At 45.9% G+C, this 15,587-nt stretch overlaps 1 protein-coding gene across 5 annotated transcripts in view; it reads right to left on the bottom strand.

Moving 5' to 3' along the window:
* LOC125455708 (exocyst complex component 3-like) overlaps window positions 1-15,055 on the bottom strand; it is a 60,105-nt gene extending 45,050 nt beyond the window's left edge. For 3 of the 5 annotated variants that reach the window (XM_048538046.2, XM_048538048.2, XM_048538049.2), the window contains exons 1-3: window positions 14,801-15,055; window positions 4,171-4,636; window positions 247-901 (exon numbers count right to left, since the gene is read on the bottom strand). In XM_048538046.2, the coding sequence (XP_048394003.2) occupies window positions 247-901; window positions 4,171-4,573 (1,058 nt within the window). In that variant the 5' untranslated portion in view covers window positions 4,574-4,636; window positions 14,801-15,055. The remainder of the gene's footprint in view (window positions 1-246; window positions 902-4,170; window positions 4,637-14,800) is intronic. The other 2 variants (XM_048538047.2, XM_048538050.2) reach the window with 2 other exon arrangements.
* Window positions 15,056-15,587: the final 532 nt, after the last annotated feature.

The raw sequence follows: 15,587 nt of genomic DNA, 5'->3' as shown, positions 1-15,587 counted from the left end.
ACTATTGGGCTGCAGGGTTCCCAAACGGAATGTGAGTGGCTGTTCCTGCAACCTTCGGATGGCATGGTTTTGTTTTCAGTTTTCTTTCAGGTTTCCAGCATCTGCAGAATCTTATCTTTATATTAGTAGCATTATAGTTATAGTGACTGTAAAACTATGTATTCTACATAAATTCATAATTATCTAATAATAATTTTTTAAATGATAGGAAGAGAAATTAACAAGAACAGAAAATAGAAAACATACCTTTGATAGGTGTGAAGAACCCAATTGAGAAATGAATAAAGTTCGTTATATTCAAGATGGTTCTGTTGGATGCGCTCCAGGTGAGAAGATACATCACTGTGATAGCATTCTACATACATATTAAAGATCTTGTAATTTTCAGGGTAACATTTTTGTATGAAATTTTTCACAATTTTCAGATCTTCCAAAATAGTTTGTTGAAGCTGTTCCAAGTGTAATGCAAGCCACTTTGCATCCTGTTGCCTTGTAAGTAAACACACAGTAGCTATTCTTTCTTGCACACTTTTACAAACTGTTTCTTTCCACAAATCATTCCACTTCCGTGGACGTCTGAAACAGTTAGTGGTAGGAGGATTCATCCTTTCTTCCCAATTTTTGTCTGCTGCTTCTTGCAGTTCAACAACTTTCAATGCCACACACAAAATTCTACTGTCTTGTTGAGCCACAGTGAATGAATTTGAGGCTATGCAAGTTAATTTTTCAGCAAGCTTGTCGCAGAGCAAGTTAAAATCACGAACTTTTTTAATGTATTCCTGGTGGTATTTTTCATCTTTTTCAGGCTCTCTTTCATTAAATAACTCTTCTTCCAATTTATTTATATTTTCATTTGCCTCTAGTAACAGGTTTTGGGATAATAACTGGTTTATTTCCATTACTGAAAAACATTTAAATAGAATAAGTAGTTTAAAAGCATTATATTTTGCGCACTATTTATATTAACAGCTTGTAATAACTTATTTTTCTGTTGGGATTCACAGGTAAATGTGCACACAATATATTATTATAATGAAGGTTTTGAAGAATATTTCACATTATGTTATTACTACTGCATTAGGAACTGTTTCTAGATAGAAAGATGCTGATCAGAAACAGGCCAGATTCTTCAGTAAGAAATTAGTGAGTTCCTTCAATAGCTTGACCTCTGAATGCATGGTATGGCATTAAGCTTTAGAAACCACTAAGTTTCCAAGTTCAGTCTTAATGAATTAGTTATGCTCAGTTGGATCTATGACTTGGAGTTATACCCAACTTCATTGGCCTGGAGGTACAATAAAAGGGGTAAATTGTCCATAGTTCCTGCACTTCAGACTTTGACCTTATACAGACACAATAACTTCATACACCACCTAAATGAGGTAAGTATTAATTTATGAGCTGCTGAAGCATATAGAAGTTACTCAGTTGAACACTGATGGACATATCTAAAACGATTGATTACAAATCAAGAATCTGTGACCATGGTGTGATGCTTCAGTCACAGCGCACTTTGAGAAGTCAGTTTCTTTGGCAATCAGCATTGAAGGAAGTGTTCCAATTTTGGTGCAGTACGAAGAAGTCCATAAAACTGATTCACAGGCAAGGAAATTGATTTACATCCAGAGTTTACAGTACATTTCCCCAACATTAAGGGTTAAAAGTAACACAAAATTGGTCCTCTGGATTCATTCATACTTGTGTGCACATTCTAATCAGGAGGAACATAGAGTCAGGATGCACTCCTCCACCTGGTTTCTCAAGAATGCTTCTTCAAATTAAAAAATACAAGTTAATTTTGTTGGTAGTAGCAACCTTGAGATTTGGATGTTGTAGCTAGGTACAGAATTGAGAAAGAGTTAAAAAAATTTTTTTAAGTGTAAGCAATGAAATGACAGCCTTGATTTGGTACAAGTTGTATGCAGCACTTTAGCATATGCAAGATTCTGTGATTAAATTGTAACATGAATCAAAGACATTTTTCAGAAAACACAGCAACAGAAAATCAGAGTGGAAACTGGCTACTTCTGATGGGCAATTCCATTTCACCTGGAAAACACCTGGAAAACCTCCATAAGTCTCTACTTAAACTGGAGACTTCAGGTGGTTCTGAATAACAGTTATTCAGGAACAGTTAGACTATTAAATATATAGTGCAACTCCTGAATAACTATTAAAAGAGGCCCCACACTTGCCTCACACACATGTTACTACATCCCAGACTGTGTCAAACAATTACCCCAACCTCTCCTGCCCTAACTACTGGGACCAGGCTGGAGCTGACCTGCCTAACACTTGACTTGACCCTTCATCACCTCTCTCCTCCTCCCTCTGCTGGGCTTGAACCGACAACACACTTGTCGCAAGACCCATCCTGAGCCCCCAAATGCTCTCCACTGCTGGACCTGAACTCTTCAGTCCTGACCCCCAACAATCCCACCTCTACCAGGTCCAATTTCTTACCCCAATCTTGTCCTACCCTAAACAATAAAACACTTACCTTGCCACTTTGCAGCCTAACACCATAATCTTTTCCACTTGGCATCATACCCACCTGGCTCTGTATGTCTACTCATCTAGTGTCCCACCCTCACCTTAGTGGGCACTTTACCTACCTTGCACCCTACCCTCCCAGCACCCCAACATCACACTTACCTTACTTACTTAGGGTTTGACAGCAACTGTCAAAATGGCTGTCAAGACATTTAAAATTTCAGAATACTGTAGCTAATTGCCTTGAAAACAGTATGTAGGTTTCATTCGAGAGTTCTGAAACAAAAGTCAAAGTGGAACTATGGCACCACATTTGTCAGGGAGCACTTATTGAAATCTCCTTTCAGAAATTTAGACCTCCTTGTCTTTGTAAGAGAGGAAGCCAGAATGTTATTCCTCAGAAATTCCAACCCAAACTTCCTCAATCTATAACCATTTAATTAATACTCCATTATTCTGTTTCTCCTGCCAAAGTAGATAACTTCAGACTTTTCTACATTATGTGCATTTGTCAACTCACTCAACTTGTCTAAGTTTCCTTGAAGCCTTTTGACTTCCTCCTCACTGCTCAACTCCACTTAGGTTTTGTGTTATCAGCAAACATCACAAATACTAGGGCAGATATTCCACTGGCTGGACTGTTGTTATTCCAGTATAGATCAGAATTGCAAATGGGGACCTTGCATACTTCCCATTATAGCACATTCTGAAGGAATTGGCTGGAAAATTGAAATTTCTTTCAGTCAATTTCTCTAATCCTGAAACCCTCTGAAAGTCTCCATTAAAGTTGGAGACTTCGGATGGCTCTGATGAAATTTGGTGAAAATAAACTAACTCCTGAATATCTATTAAACTGACCCCATACGTAGCTCACACCCCCAACTACACTCCCCAGATTCTGACCTGACACCCCCAGGGTTCAACATCTCCTCCCCAGTGACATTACATAACCCTATTCCACTAGACTCAAATCCCATCCTGCTATGGTCACTGGACCTGATCCCCTGCTGGACCTGAACTAATTCTGAACACACACCCTTGTCCCCTGCCTCTGGAACTGATCTCCATATCCTAGCCCACAACTCCCACACCACAATCAGACCAAACCTAATCCGACATCCCTGCTGCCAGACTGACCACCAATTCCCAGCCCACACCAGACCTGACCTGAACGTCCAGGACCTGATACCCACTCATTCTGGTACCTTGCACCCCCCCATCCCGCCCACATCCCTCGCTGGCACATTGAAAAAAAATCAGTTACCTTATATTGCTTATTGCAGGTGTCAGAGTGACTATCAGGGCTTTCAAAGTATCGCAGCTGACTGCTGTGAAAACAGAGTGTGGTTTGCCTCCTTCTGACAGTTCAGTGCTAAGGAAGAAATGTCAGAATGGAAATATGGCTCTGCATTTCTGAGGGAGCACACAGTTGAATCTGCTCTCACAAATGTACAGCTTCCTTCTATCATAAAAGAAAATAGGACTGGATTGGCAATCTCATGCGGATTGCCGTTCCCTGGTAAATCTTGCCCATCATATTTGATTCCCTCATCCAAATTAGTGCTCTATGTTGTGAATAGGTGGGGCCCAGCAGTGATCACTGTCGTACCCCAATAGTTTTCACTGTCTTTCATTTTGGTTTAGACACTTTTAATTCCTTCTGTTTTTGTCTCTTACCTGACAGCAACTTAGTGTTCTCAGTTGAGCATTTAGCATCTTGGTTTTCTAGTGAATTACACTTTTCTTCCTGTTCTTTGATGTCTCCTTTCAAATTATTTGCTGTATTTCCATCTGACACATTTACTGTTTTGTTTTTGGTTGACGTCAAACTTAACCTTTTGCTCAACCTTTTGCTTATGTTTCTAAGTATTCCAGTCTCTTCTCTCAGATTTGCATCAGGCTCATCAACCTCCATGTCACTGGTTTCTTGTGATACTTTTTTACTGTTATGGAAGAAGCTTGGTTTGTTTTTGGTCAACCCAGTTTTAACATCTGAAGGACTGCAAGCAGCGTGGCTTCCATCAGGCGAACCTTTGTCTGCATGTAAATCATCACTTGATACTATTTTTGAATTTGACATCTTTTGCTGCCAATTTTCTGTTGTGTCTCTAAATGTGAATAAAATTGCAGTATCTTCTTGACACTTAAAAGAATAAAATTAATCATGTATGTAGGTTATATGGTTGAGTACTGAGTTACAGACTTTTAGTCATACAAGTGCCTAAGTATTGTATATTTGCAAAATGTCCACCAACTAAAACGAAACAGAAAAAAAATGTTAGATTTTTTTTAAGAAAGTTAGATTTCAAACTACTATATAGAACTGGAATTTAGTAACTCTGACCAATTTCTCTTGCAGACAGCTCAGTAACTGCAATTACATTCTATATATTTTTCAAGTCTGTTTTTGACAAAAGGTTATGAAATAGTTAGATTATGTGATGAGTTTCAAAAGGCAGGTAGTACCTTAATGAGTTGTCTAACATCAGCTTTGCCCTTTAAGTTACAAAGAACTGTTCCTCAGACATGCTAACCAATGTGTGTTGTTACAATGCAAATGTTCTATAGTAATATAGTCACTCTCAAGTCTGGTCTATGCAAGTCTCAAGGTATTAAGTACTGTGCAACAAACCATTCAAAAAGACTAAGTGTCTGTCCTGCCAAAATCTTAGTGTGGGCATCCTTTTCTACTAGGTAGATTGGGTTTATACTCATCGGAGTTCAGAAGAATGAAGAGAGGCTTCATTGAAACATACAGGATTCTTCAGGGTTTTGATAGGGTAAATGCACAAAGACTCTTTGAGATCAGCACCAGACAGTGCAATCCCAGAGTAAGGAATCACCAGTTAAAACAGAGATGAGGAGGAATTTTGTTCTCTCTGCAGGTAGTCAGCCGATCTGTGGAATTCTTTAGCACAGACAGCCAACAAGACCTGGTCATTAAGTATATTCAAGGCTGAGACAGAGATTCCTAATCAATAAAAACTAATTAAGGGCTTATGGAGATACATCAGGAAAGTGGAGCTGACAATGATCAGCTCAGTCATGATCTCATTGAATGGTGGGGCAGGTTCAATGGACTGAATGGCCTACTACTTCTTTTTACATTTTATTGTCTTTGGTATCAATATCTCAAACAAACAAACAAAAAACTGATTACTGGCGGCACTGAATCTATCCAGGGTATCTCAGATGGCTCTGATGGACACAATCACAGCACACATCAGTTATGCTCTCTAAGCTCTGAGCTTCTGGTTCAAAGCCAAAAACAGTAACATTATCAGTGTGGTTTAAACAAAGGAGTAGAAGCAATTTGGAGACTATTAACCTCACATCAAATTAAACAACATACTTGGATTTGCTACAGTCACAGATAAATTAGTTTCTTGGGAATTCAACCACAAAAAAATAGCTAAAACACATCTGGTGAAGATTTTCTGAACTTGGAATTCATACAATATAAATTAAGTATATTGCTGGAAGAAAAGATTCAAGTGAGATATAATCACACATGGAGCATTAAGTAAATATGCAAATCAGTCCACCAACAGTCAACTAATTCTCTTGAAATTAAACCTTTTAAAAATGGTACACAGTCTGACATGAACCTCAAAACATGAAAGAAATATTCAATCTTTAAAAAGTGGAGGAAAGATATTTTAAACAAAAAGGAAAACAAAACTAATCTTTTTTACTCCTTATGGTGCTCTTCGTTTCAGAAGAAATTTATTCTTCTCTGTTCCGTCAACCTCATCTGGATCGCCAACCCATCCTTGAATCAGTTAAATCAAAAATTTTTGTATCTTCACATGGGCTACTGCAACTGAAGTAATGTGCTGGCATTGAAAAAAGGGCCACCACCTTTCTCATTATGTTCACCCCATGATTCTTCACCAGCAGTGCCATGCTACTTGGGAATTTAAATGTCACATTCTGAGTACTACAACATTCCAGTAAAACACTGGATCATTATGATGATGCCATCCATGATAGAGCCAAATAAAAAGGCATTTCACAGTGTTACATGTGACTGTGCCAATCAGTTACCTTTGAATTTCATCGAAGTAGGCACACAACCAAAGTAAATGTAAATCCACTTATGTCAGAGATGAATTCCCTAGTCTGTGACCAAGGAATTAACCAAAACATTAAATGAAGGCAGAAGGGTTTTTTTTTAAAAACTTACACCTCCCAAATAGAGAAGGCTTTATGTAAGATAACAAAGTGTGAAGCTGGATGAACACAGCAGGCCAAGCAGCATCTCAGGAGCACTCCCGAGATGCTGCCTGGCCTGCTGTGTTCATCCAGCTTCACACTTTGTTACCTTGGATTCTCCAGCATCTGCAGTTCCCATTATCACAAGGCTTTATGTAATACTTACACTCCCCACTTAAAATCTCAAAATGTAAAATGATAAAAAATATTGCATGGCAAGAAGTATGAAAGGATTTCGTTTTCATCTCCCACCTCCTCACATCTCCAACCAACATCAAACATTTTCAATTGCCCGTCTGAATCATTTTGCTATTTGTCTGGATATCTCTTCTCTTTTCCATTAGATTTACACTGCTCTCTCTCAATAGCTCTGGGTCAAACCTTAACTTTAATTACTGACTCAACCTACTGGTTTGGAATGTGACATTGGCTGATCAGTCTTAATCAAAGATTCTTAGCTCACTTCACAGTCTTCACTTTGTCTTGCTTTTCTCTCACTTTGTTCAATGCAGGTTTAGGCAAACTAAAACTAATCCTAAGAGTTTTTTTTTAAACTCTTTTGTTGTAATCTTCAGTTGGGCCATACAGAACAGAGAAATTGTCTAATCTGTGTCAAAGAGAAACATGGAAGCTAATGCCTAGCTTGCCACTGACAAAACACTTCTGCAAATATCTCTTTTCAGCACATACAACACTTCTTTGTGCAGTGCCATTTAATGTAGAATGCTGTGGTGGTATTAGATTCCCTTCTTATCCTGAAATATTTCAATCTCTTCTCCCTCCACCAGTGACACTCAGTAGCTGGGGAGTGCACTATCAACAAGACGCAATGCAGATATTCACCAAAGATCCTCAGATGGCACCTTCCAAGTCCGCGACCACTTCCATATGGAAGGATAAGGGCAGCATGGGAAGACCACAACCCTACAACTTCTCCTCCAAGCCAGTCACCACCCTGCCTTGGAAATATAATCACTGCTCCTTCACTGTCACAGAGTCAAAATCCTGGAATTCCTCTCTAATGGCATTTTGGATCAACCCACAGCTGATGGTCTGCAGCAGCTCAAGAAGGCAGCTCACCAACACCTTCTCAAGGGCAACTAGGGATGTGCAACAAATGCCGGCCGGCCAGCCAGCCAGCAACATCCACATCCCACAAATGAATTACAAAAACTGCAGAGCCTAATCTGAACTAACATATCTGGTTACCTACAAATTGCAAAGCAAGGTCTCTAACCTTAATACCATTAGCACTTGCAGCATTGAGCATTGATTCAATAATTATCCTCTTGTTATATACAGCAACCAAAAACAAAGTACTCTTTCTAAGATAATAAAATGTGAGGCTGGATGAACACAGCAGGCCAAGCAGCATCTCAGGAGCACAAAAGCTGACGTTTCGGGCCTAGACCCTTCATCAGAGAGGGGGATGGGGGGAGGGAACTGGAATAAATAGGGAGAGAGGGGGAGGCGGACCGAAGATGGAGAGTAAAGAAGATAGGTGGAGAGGGTGTAGGTGGGGAGGTAGGGAGGGGATAGGTCAGTCCAGGGAAGACGGACAGGTCAAGGAGGTGGGATGAGGTTAGTAGGTAGCTGGGGGTGCGGCTTGGGGTGGGAGGAAGGGATGGGTGAGAGGAAGAACCGGTTAGGGAGGCAGAGACAGGTTGGACTGGTTTTGGGATGCAGTGGGTGGGGGGGAAGAGCTGGGCTGGTTGTGTGGTGCAGTGGGGGGAGGGGATGAACTGGGCTGGTTTAGGGATGCAGTGGGGGAAGGGGAGATTTTGAAACTGGTGAAGTCCACATTGATACCATATGGCTGCAGGGTTCCCAGGCGGAATATGAGTTGCTGTTCCTGCAACCTTCGGGTGGCATCATTGTGGCAGTGCAGGAGGCCCATGATGGACATGTCATCAAGAGAATGGGAGGGGGAGTGGAAATGGTTTGCGACTGGGAGGTGCAGTTGTTTGTTGCGAACTGAGCGGAGGTGTTCTGCAAAGCGGTCCCCAAGCCTCCGCTTGGTTTCCCCAATGTAGAGAAAGCCGCACCGGGTACAGTGGATGCAGTATACCACATTGGCAGATGTGCAGGTGAACCTCTGCTTAATGTGGAATGTCATCTTGGGGCCTGGGATGGGGGTGAGGGAGGAGGTGTGGGGACAAGTGTAGCATTTCCTGCGGTTGCAGGGGAAGGTGCCGGGTGTGGTGGGGTTGGAGGGCAGTGTGGAGCGAACAAGGGAGTCACGGAGAGAGTGGTCTCTCCGGAAAGCAGACAGGGGTGGGGATGGAAAAATGTCTTGGGTGGTGGGGTCGGATTGTAAATGGCGGAAGTGTCGGAGGATAATGCGTTGTATCCGGAGGTTGGTAGGGTGGTGTGTGAGAACGAGGGGGATCCTCTTGGGGCGGTTGTGGCGGGGGCGGGGTGTGAGGGATGTGTCGCGGGAAATGCGGGAGACGCGGTCAAGGGCGTTCTCAATCACCGTGGGGGGGAAGTTGCGGTCCTTAAAGAACTTGGACATCTGGGATGTGCGGGAGTGGAATGTCTTATCGTGGGAGCAGATGCGGCGGAGGCGGAGGAATTAGGAATAGGGGATGGAATTTTTGCAGGAGGGTGGGTGGGAGGAGGTGTATTCTAGGTAGCTGTGGGAGTCGGTGGGCTTGAAATGGACATCAGTTACAAGCTGGTTGCCTGAGATGGAGACTGAGAGGTCCAGGAAGGTGAGGGATGTGCTGGAGATGGCCCAGGTGAACTGAAGGTTGGGGTGGAAGGTGTTGGTGAAGTGGATGAACTGTTCGAGCTCCTCTGGGGAGCAAGAGGCGGCGCCGATACAGTCATCAATGTACCGGAGGAAGAGGTGGGGTTTGGGGCCTGTGTAGGTGCGGAAGATGGACTGTTCCACATAACCTACAAAGAGGCAGGCATAGCTGGGGCCCATGCGGGTGCCCATGGCCACCCCCTTAGTCTGTAGGAAGTGGGAGGAGTCAAAAGAGAAGTTGTTGAGTGTGAGGACGAGTTCCGCTAGGCGGATGAGAGTGTCGGTGGAGGGGGCCTGGTCGGGCCTGCGGGACAGGAAGAAGCGGAGGGCCTTGAGGCCATCTCCATGCGGAATGCAGGTGTACAGGGACTGGACGTCCATGGTGAATATGAGGTGTTGGGGGCCAGGGAATTGGAAGTCCTGGAGGAGGTGGAGGGCGTGGGTGGTGTCACAGACATAGGTGGGGAGTTCCTGGACCAAAGGGGAGAAAATGGAGTCCAGATAGGTGGAGATGAGTTCGGTGGGGCAGGAGCAGGCTGAGACGATGGGTCGACCAGGGCAGGCAGGTTTGTGGATTTTGGGAAGGAGATAGAAACGGGCCGTGCGGGGTTGGGGAACAATGAGGTTGGAGGCTGTGGGTGGGAGGTCCCCTGAGGTGATGAGGTCATGAATGGTGTTGGAGATGATGGTTTGGTGCTCGGGTGTGGGGTCATGATCGAGGAGGCGGTAGGAGGTGGTGTCGGAGAGTACCGCTGCTGCAGTCACCACCTCCACGTCCAGGTACTACAGCCCACACACCACCCTCACCTCAGCTGCTGCCGCCCACCCCGATCCTCCCACCGCTGACGGAACCCCGCCCACGGTCGACGCCGACGGAACCCCGCCCACGGTCGACGCCGACGGAACCCCGCCCACGGTCGACGCCGACGGAACCCCGCCCACGGTCGACGCCGACGGAACCCCGCCCACGGCCGTCGGAACCCCGCCCACGGCCGACGACATCATCGCTCCGCCCACAACCTCCACAGCCTGCAACCCCAGAGGAGACAGCCACCCTGAGCCCTGCCGAATCTTCACCATCCCCCCAGACCTCCCACTGACTGAGGACGAACGGTCAGTCCTGAGCAAGGGGCTCACCTTTGTCCCCCTACAACCACACATCAACGAATACCAGTCACGGTCGGACATAGAGCAGTTTTTCCGCCGTCTTCGCCTGCATGCCCACTTCTTCAACTGGGAACCCAACCCTCCTTCCACTGACCCCTTCACCCACTTCCAACACAAGTCCTCCTCCTGGACACCACCCCCAGGCCTCCTATCCTCCCTCGACCTCTTCATCTCCAACTGCCGTCGAGACATTAACCGCCTCAACCTCTCCACCCCTCTCACCCACTCCAACCTCTCCCCCGCAGAACGGGCAGCCCTCCGCTCCCTCCGCTCCAACCCCAACCTCACCATCAAACCCGCAGACAAGGGTGGCGCAGTGGTAGTATGGCGTACTGACCTCTACATCGCCGAGGCCAGACGCCAACTCTCCGACACCACCTCCTACCGCCTCCTCGATCATGACCCCACACCCGAGCACCAAACCATCATCTCCAACACCATTCATGACCTCATCACCTCAGGGGACCTCCCACCCACAGCCTCCAACCTCATTGTTCCCCAACCCCGCACGGCCCGTTTCTATCTCCTTCCCAAAATCCACAAACCTGCCTGCCCTGGTCGACCCATCGTCTCAGCCTGCTCCTGCCCCACCGAACTCATCTCCACCTATCTGGACTCCATTTTCTCCCCTTTGGTCCAGGAACTCCCCACCTATGTCCGTGACACCACCCACGCCCTCCACCTCCTCCAGGACTTCCAATTCCCTGGCCCCCAACACCTCATATTCACCATGGACGTCCAGTCCCTGTACACCTGCATTCCGCATGGAGATGGCCTCAAGGCCCTCCGCTTCTTCCTGTCCCGCAGGCCCGACCAGGCCCCCTCCACCGACACTCTCATCCGCCTAGCGGAACTCGTCCTCACACTCAACAACTTCTCTTTTGACTCCTCCCACTTCCTACAGACTAAGGGGGTGGCCATGGGCACCCGCATGGGCCCCAGCTATGCCTGCCTCTTTGTAGGTTATGTGGAACAGTCCATCTTCCGCACCTACACAGGCCCCAAACCCCACCTCTTCCTCCGGTACATTGATGACTGTATCGGCGCCGCCTCTTGCTCCCCAGAGGAGCTCGAACAGTTCATCCACTTCACCAACACCTTCCACCCCAACCTTCAGTTCACCTGGGCCATCTCCAGCACATCCCTCACCTTCCTGGACCTCTCAGTCTCCATCTCAGGCAACCAGCTTGTAACTGATGTCCATTTCAAGCCCACCGACTCCCACAGCTACCTAGAATACACCTCCTCCCACCCACCCTCCTGCAAAAATTCCATCCCCTATTCCCAATTCCTCCGCCTCCGCCGCATCTGCTCCCACGATAAGACATTCCACTCCCGCACATCCCAGATGTCCAAGTTCTTTAAGGACCGCAACTTCCCCCCCACGGTGATTGAGAACGCCCTTGACCGCGTCTCCCGCATTTCCCGCGACACATCCCTCACACCCCGCCCCCCGCCACAACCGCCCCAAGAGGATCCCCCTCGTTCTCACACACCACCCTACCAACCTCCGGATACAACGCATTATCCTCCGACACTTCCGCCATTTACAATCCGACCCCACCACCCAAGACATTTTTCCATCCCCACCCCTGTCTGCTTTCCGGAGAGACCACTCTCTCCGTGACTCCCTTGTTCGCTCCACACTGCCCTCCAACCCCACCACACCCGGCACCTTCCCCTGCAACCGCAGGAAATGCTACACTTGTCCCCACACCTCCTCCCTCACCCCCATCCCAGGCCCCAAGATGACATTCCACATTAAGCAGAGGTTCACCTGCACATCTGCCAATGTGGTATACTGCATCCACTGTACCCGGTGCGGCTTTCTCTACATTGGGGAAACCAAGCGGAGGCTTGGGGACCGCTTTGCAGAACACCTCCGCTCAGTTCGCAACAAACAACTGCACCTCCCAGTCGCAAACCATTTCCACTCCCCCTCCCATTCTCTTGATGACATGTCCATCATGGGCCTCCTGCACTGCCACAATGATGCCACCCGAAGGTTGCAGGAACAGCAACTCATATTCCGCCTGGGAACCCTGCAGCCATATGGTATCAATGTGGACTTCACCAGTTTCAAAATCTCCCCTTCCCCCACTGCATCCCTAAACCAGCCCAGTTCATCCCCTCCCCCCACTGCACCACACAACCAGCCCAGCTCTTCCCCCCCACCCACTGCATCCCAAAACCAGTCCAACCTGTCTCTGCCTCCCTAACCGGTTCTTCCTCTCACCCATCCCTTCCTCCCACCCCAAGCCGCACCCCCAGCTACCTACTAACCTCATCCCACCTCCTTGACCTGTCCGTCTTCCCTGGACTGACCTATCCCCTCCCTACCTCCCCACCTACACCCTCTCCACCTATCTTCTTTACTCTCCATCTTCGGTCCGCCTCCCCCTCTCTCCCTATTTATTCCAGTTCCCTCCCCCCATCCCCCTCTCTGATGAAGGGTCTAGGCCCGAAACGTCAGCTTTTGTGCTCCTGAGATGCTGCTTGGCCTGCTGTGTTCATCCAGCCTCACATTTTATTATCTTGGAATCTCCAGCATCTGCAGTTCCCATTATCTCTGATACTCTTTCTAGTCCAGTTCAAACAAATTGACACATACCCATTTCTACAGTTTTGGGTTTGACCGTGGAAAGAAATAAACATTGGTTGAATCATACAGTATGGATGCAGGCCAAATGGCATATCAAGTCCACACTTATCCTCCAAGGAACATGCCACCCAGGCCCACCTGTCACTATCCCTATAACCCTGAATTTCCCATATCGGATCCACCTAGCCTGTACATTTTTGTACAGTATGAGCAATTTAGCATGGCCAATTCACCTAAGCTGCACATCTTTGGACTGTGGGAGGAAACTGGAGCACCTGGAGAAAACCCACGCAGGGAGAGCGCGCAAACTTCACACACACAATCGTCCGAGGCTGGAATCGAACCTTGGTCCCTGTTGCTGTGAAGTGGCAGTGCTAACTGCTGAGCAACCATGCCGTCCCTTCAGTTCTCGTCCCAAGAACCACTTTACAGCAATTCTTTATTACCTCCCTCTACCCTTGCATCTCAAAACAACTTATTTCTACTGCTTTCACACAAACCATCTCTGTGCTCATAAGCCATTCCTCTAATAATTTCTCTCCAAACCTTGGTGGAGTTGCTTTTAAACGCCAGAGATAGTTGCACCTGCCCAGGCAAGTGGAGAATATTCCATGATATCCTGACTAATGCCTTGTAAGAAAAGGCATTGGGAAGGCAGGAGAACAGTTACTGCAGAACCCCTAGCTTCTGACCTGCTCATGTAACCATAGCATTAGATAACTGGTCCAGTTCAGTTTCTTGACAGTGACCCATCTCCCAAAAAGATGTTGATTCAACAACGACAATACCAATCAAAAAGCAGTGATGGTTTGGGCTGAAAACTATTACATTGGTACATCATTAGAAGTGCAATAGACAGTGTAATGTTTTCAAAAGCTTTTTAAAACAATGAAACTAACTGGAAAAAAAAATCAGTTTTCATCAAGTTACTTGCTGCTTAGGGATTGCACTCAGGGGGTCTTCAACAGCATTCCATCTGGCGAATTTCAAATTCAACAACAGTACCTTTTGGATTTTTATACATTTGGACTCCCTGAAGTTGCTGTCCACTTCTTTAAAGCAAGGATCGTAAAGCAAAAAGTTTTACTGCCATTATCATCACAAAATACAGGTCATTAACATAATGTAAACACTTCAAAAGTAATATTTCATTCTAAACTTCAATGCTTAATCCTATCATTTAAAAAAAATTAAGGAAACTTCAGTCAAGTTTGTTTTTGTTCATAACATTCACCACCAGCTCTCAAGGACAATCATGGAAATGCTGGCCTAGCAAATGTCACCTACATTCTTTAGAGGAAATAAAAAAGGAGCGAAGATTAGTAGTAAGAACACATGCATGCATTCTCAGGGTCAATTCACTTGTCAAACTTACATTTTTCAGCAACCCCAAATAACAGATTTATTTTTTAAAAAGATGAAAATGAAAACGAAACAAAACCTGAATAACTAGGAAGTAGAAGGAAGATAATTAAGATTTGAACTGTCTACAGAACCTTACAGTTTGGAGGCATAAAAATATAACATAAAAGGAAACCATTCGGTTTGGTCAATGCTGAATCGAGTTCTACCTTAGCTACCGGTCAGCCTGTGTCTAGGTCATTCAGGAAACCTGCCCGAGGCCGTCATCTAGCGCGAGATCCTGGTGAAGTTTGGCTGCTGATTACACCAGGTGTAGCTTCGCGCGGTTGAGATTTGAGCCAATGTAGGGTGCACGGGCTTTTGTTTTAACAGTTATCGTCCTTTTTCTTTCCCTCAAACCACATTAATCGCGACAGAAAACAATATCTCTCATCTTCCTCTTTCACTTTCGTTATGGCGTTGCAGAACAGGTAAGGACTAAAAAAAATTGAAAGTATGCTCCACCCAATTTTTGACCTATTCATATGAGCGAGGACCTTTAGCTTCTCGTTTCATCGTTAAGACTAGCTCTTTAAATTGGTACATTGCTAGTCATGGTATGGAAAGAGGTATATTGGCGCATAAGCTAAATAATTCTCAGTGGTATGCTTATAACTTTTAACTTCCTGACTTGCGTCAAAAAGCTTCAATTTTGAAAACGTTCCTTCAACCTTTTTTGACTTAAAATGCTGCACAGGACCTAAGCGGATAAACTCTTGCTTCCCCCACCGCATCCAAAACCAGCCCAGCTCTTCCCCTCCACCCACTGCATCACAAAACCAGTCCAAACTGTCTCTGCCTCCCTAACCTGTTCTTCCTCCCACCCATCCCTTCCTCCCACCCCAAGCCGCACCTCCACCTCCTTGACCTGTCCGTCTTCCCTGGACTGACCTATCCCCACCTATACTCTCCTCCCCACCTATCTTCTTTTCTCTCCATCTTCGGTCCACCTCCCCC

This window comes from Stegostoma tigrinum, chromosome 10, assembly GCF_030684315.1.
Source record: "Stegostoma tigrinum isolate sSteTig4 chromosome 10, sSteTig4.hap1, whole genome shotgun sequence".
Taxonomy (NCBI): domain Eukaryota; kingdom Metazoa; phylum Chordata; class Chondrichthyes; order Orectolobiformes; family Stegostomatidae; genus Stegostoma; species Stegostoma tigrinum.
The sequence above is the reverse complement of the archived record's forward strand: the minus strand, read 5'-3'. Positions and strand labels throughout refer to the sequence as shown.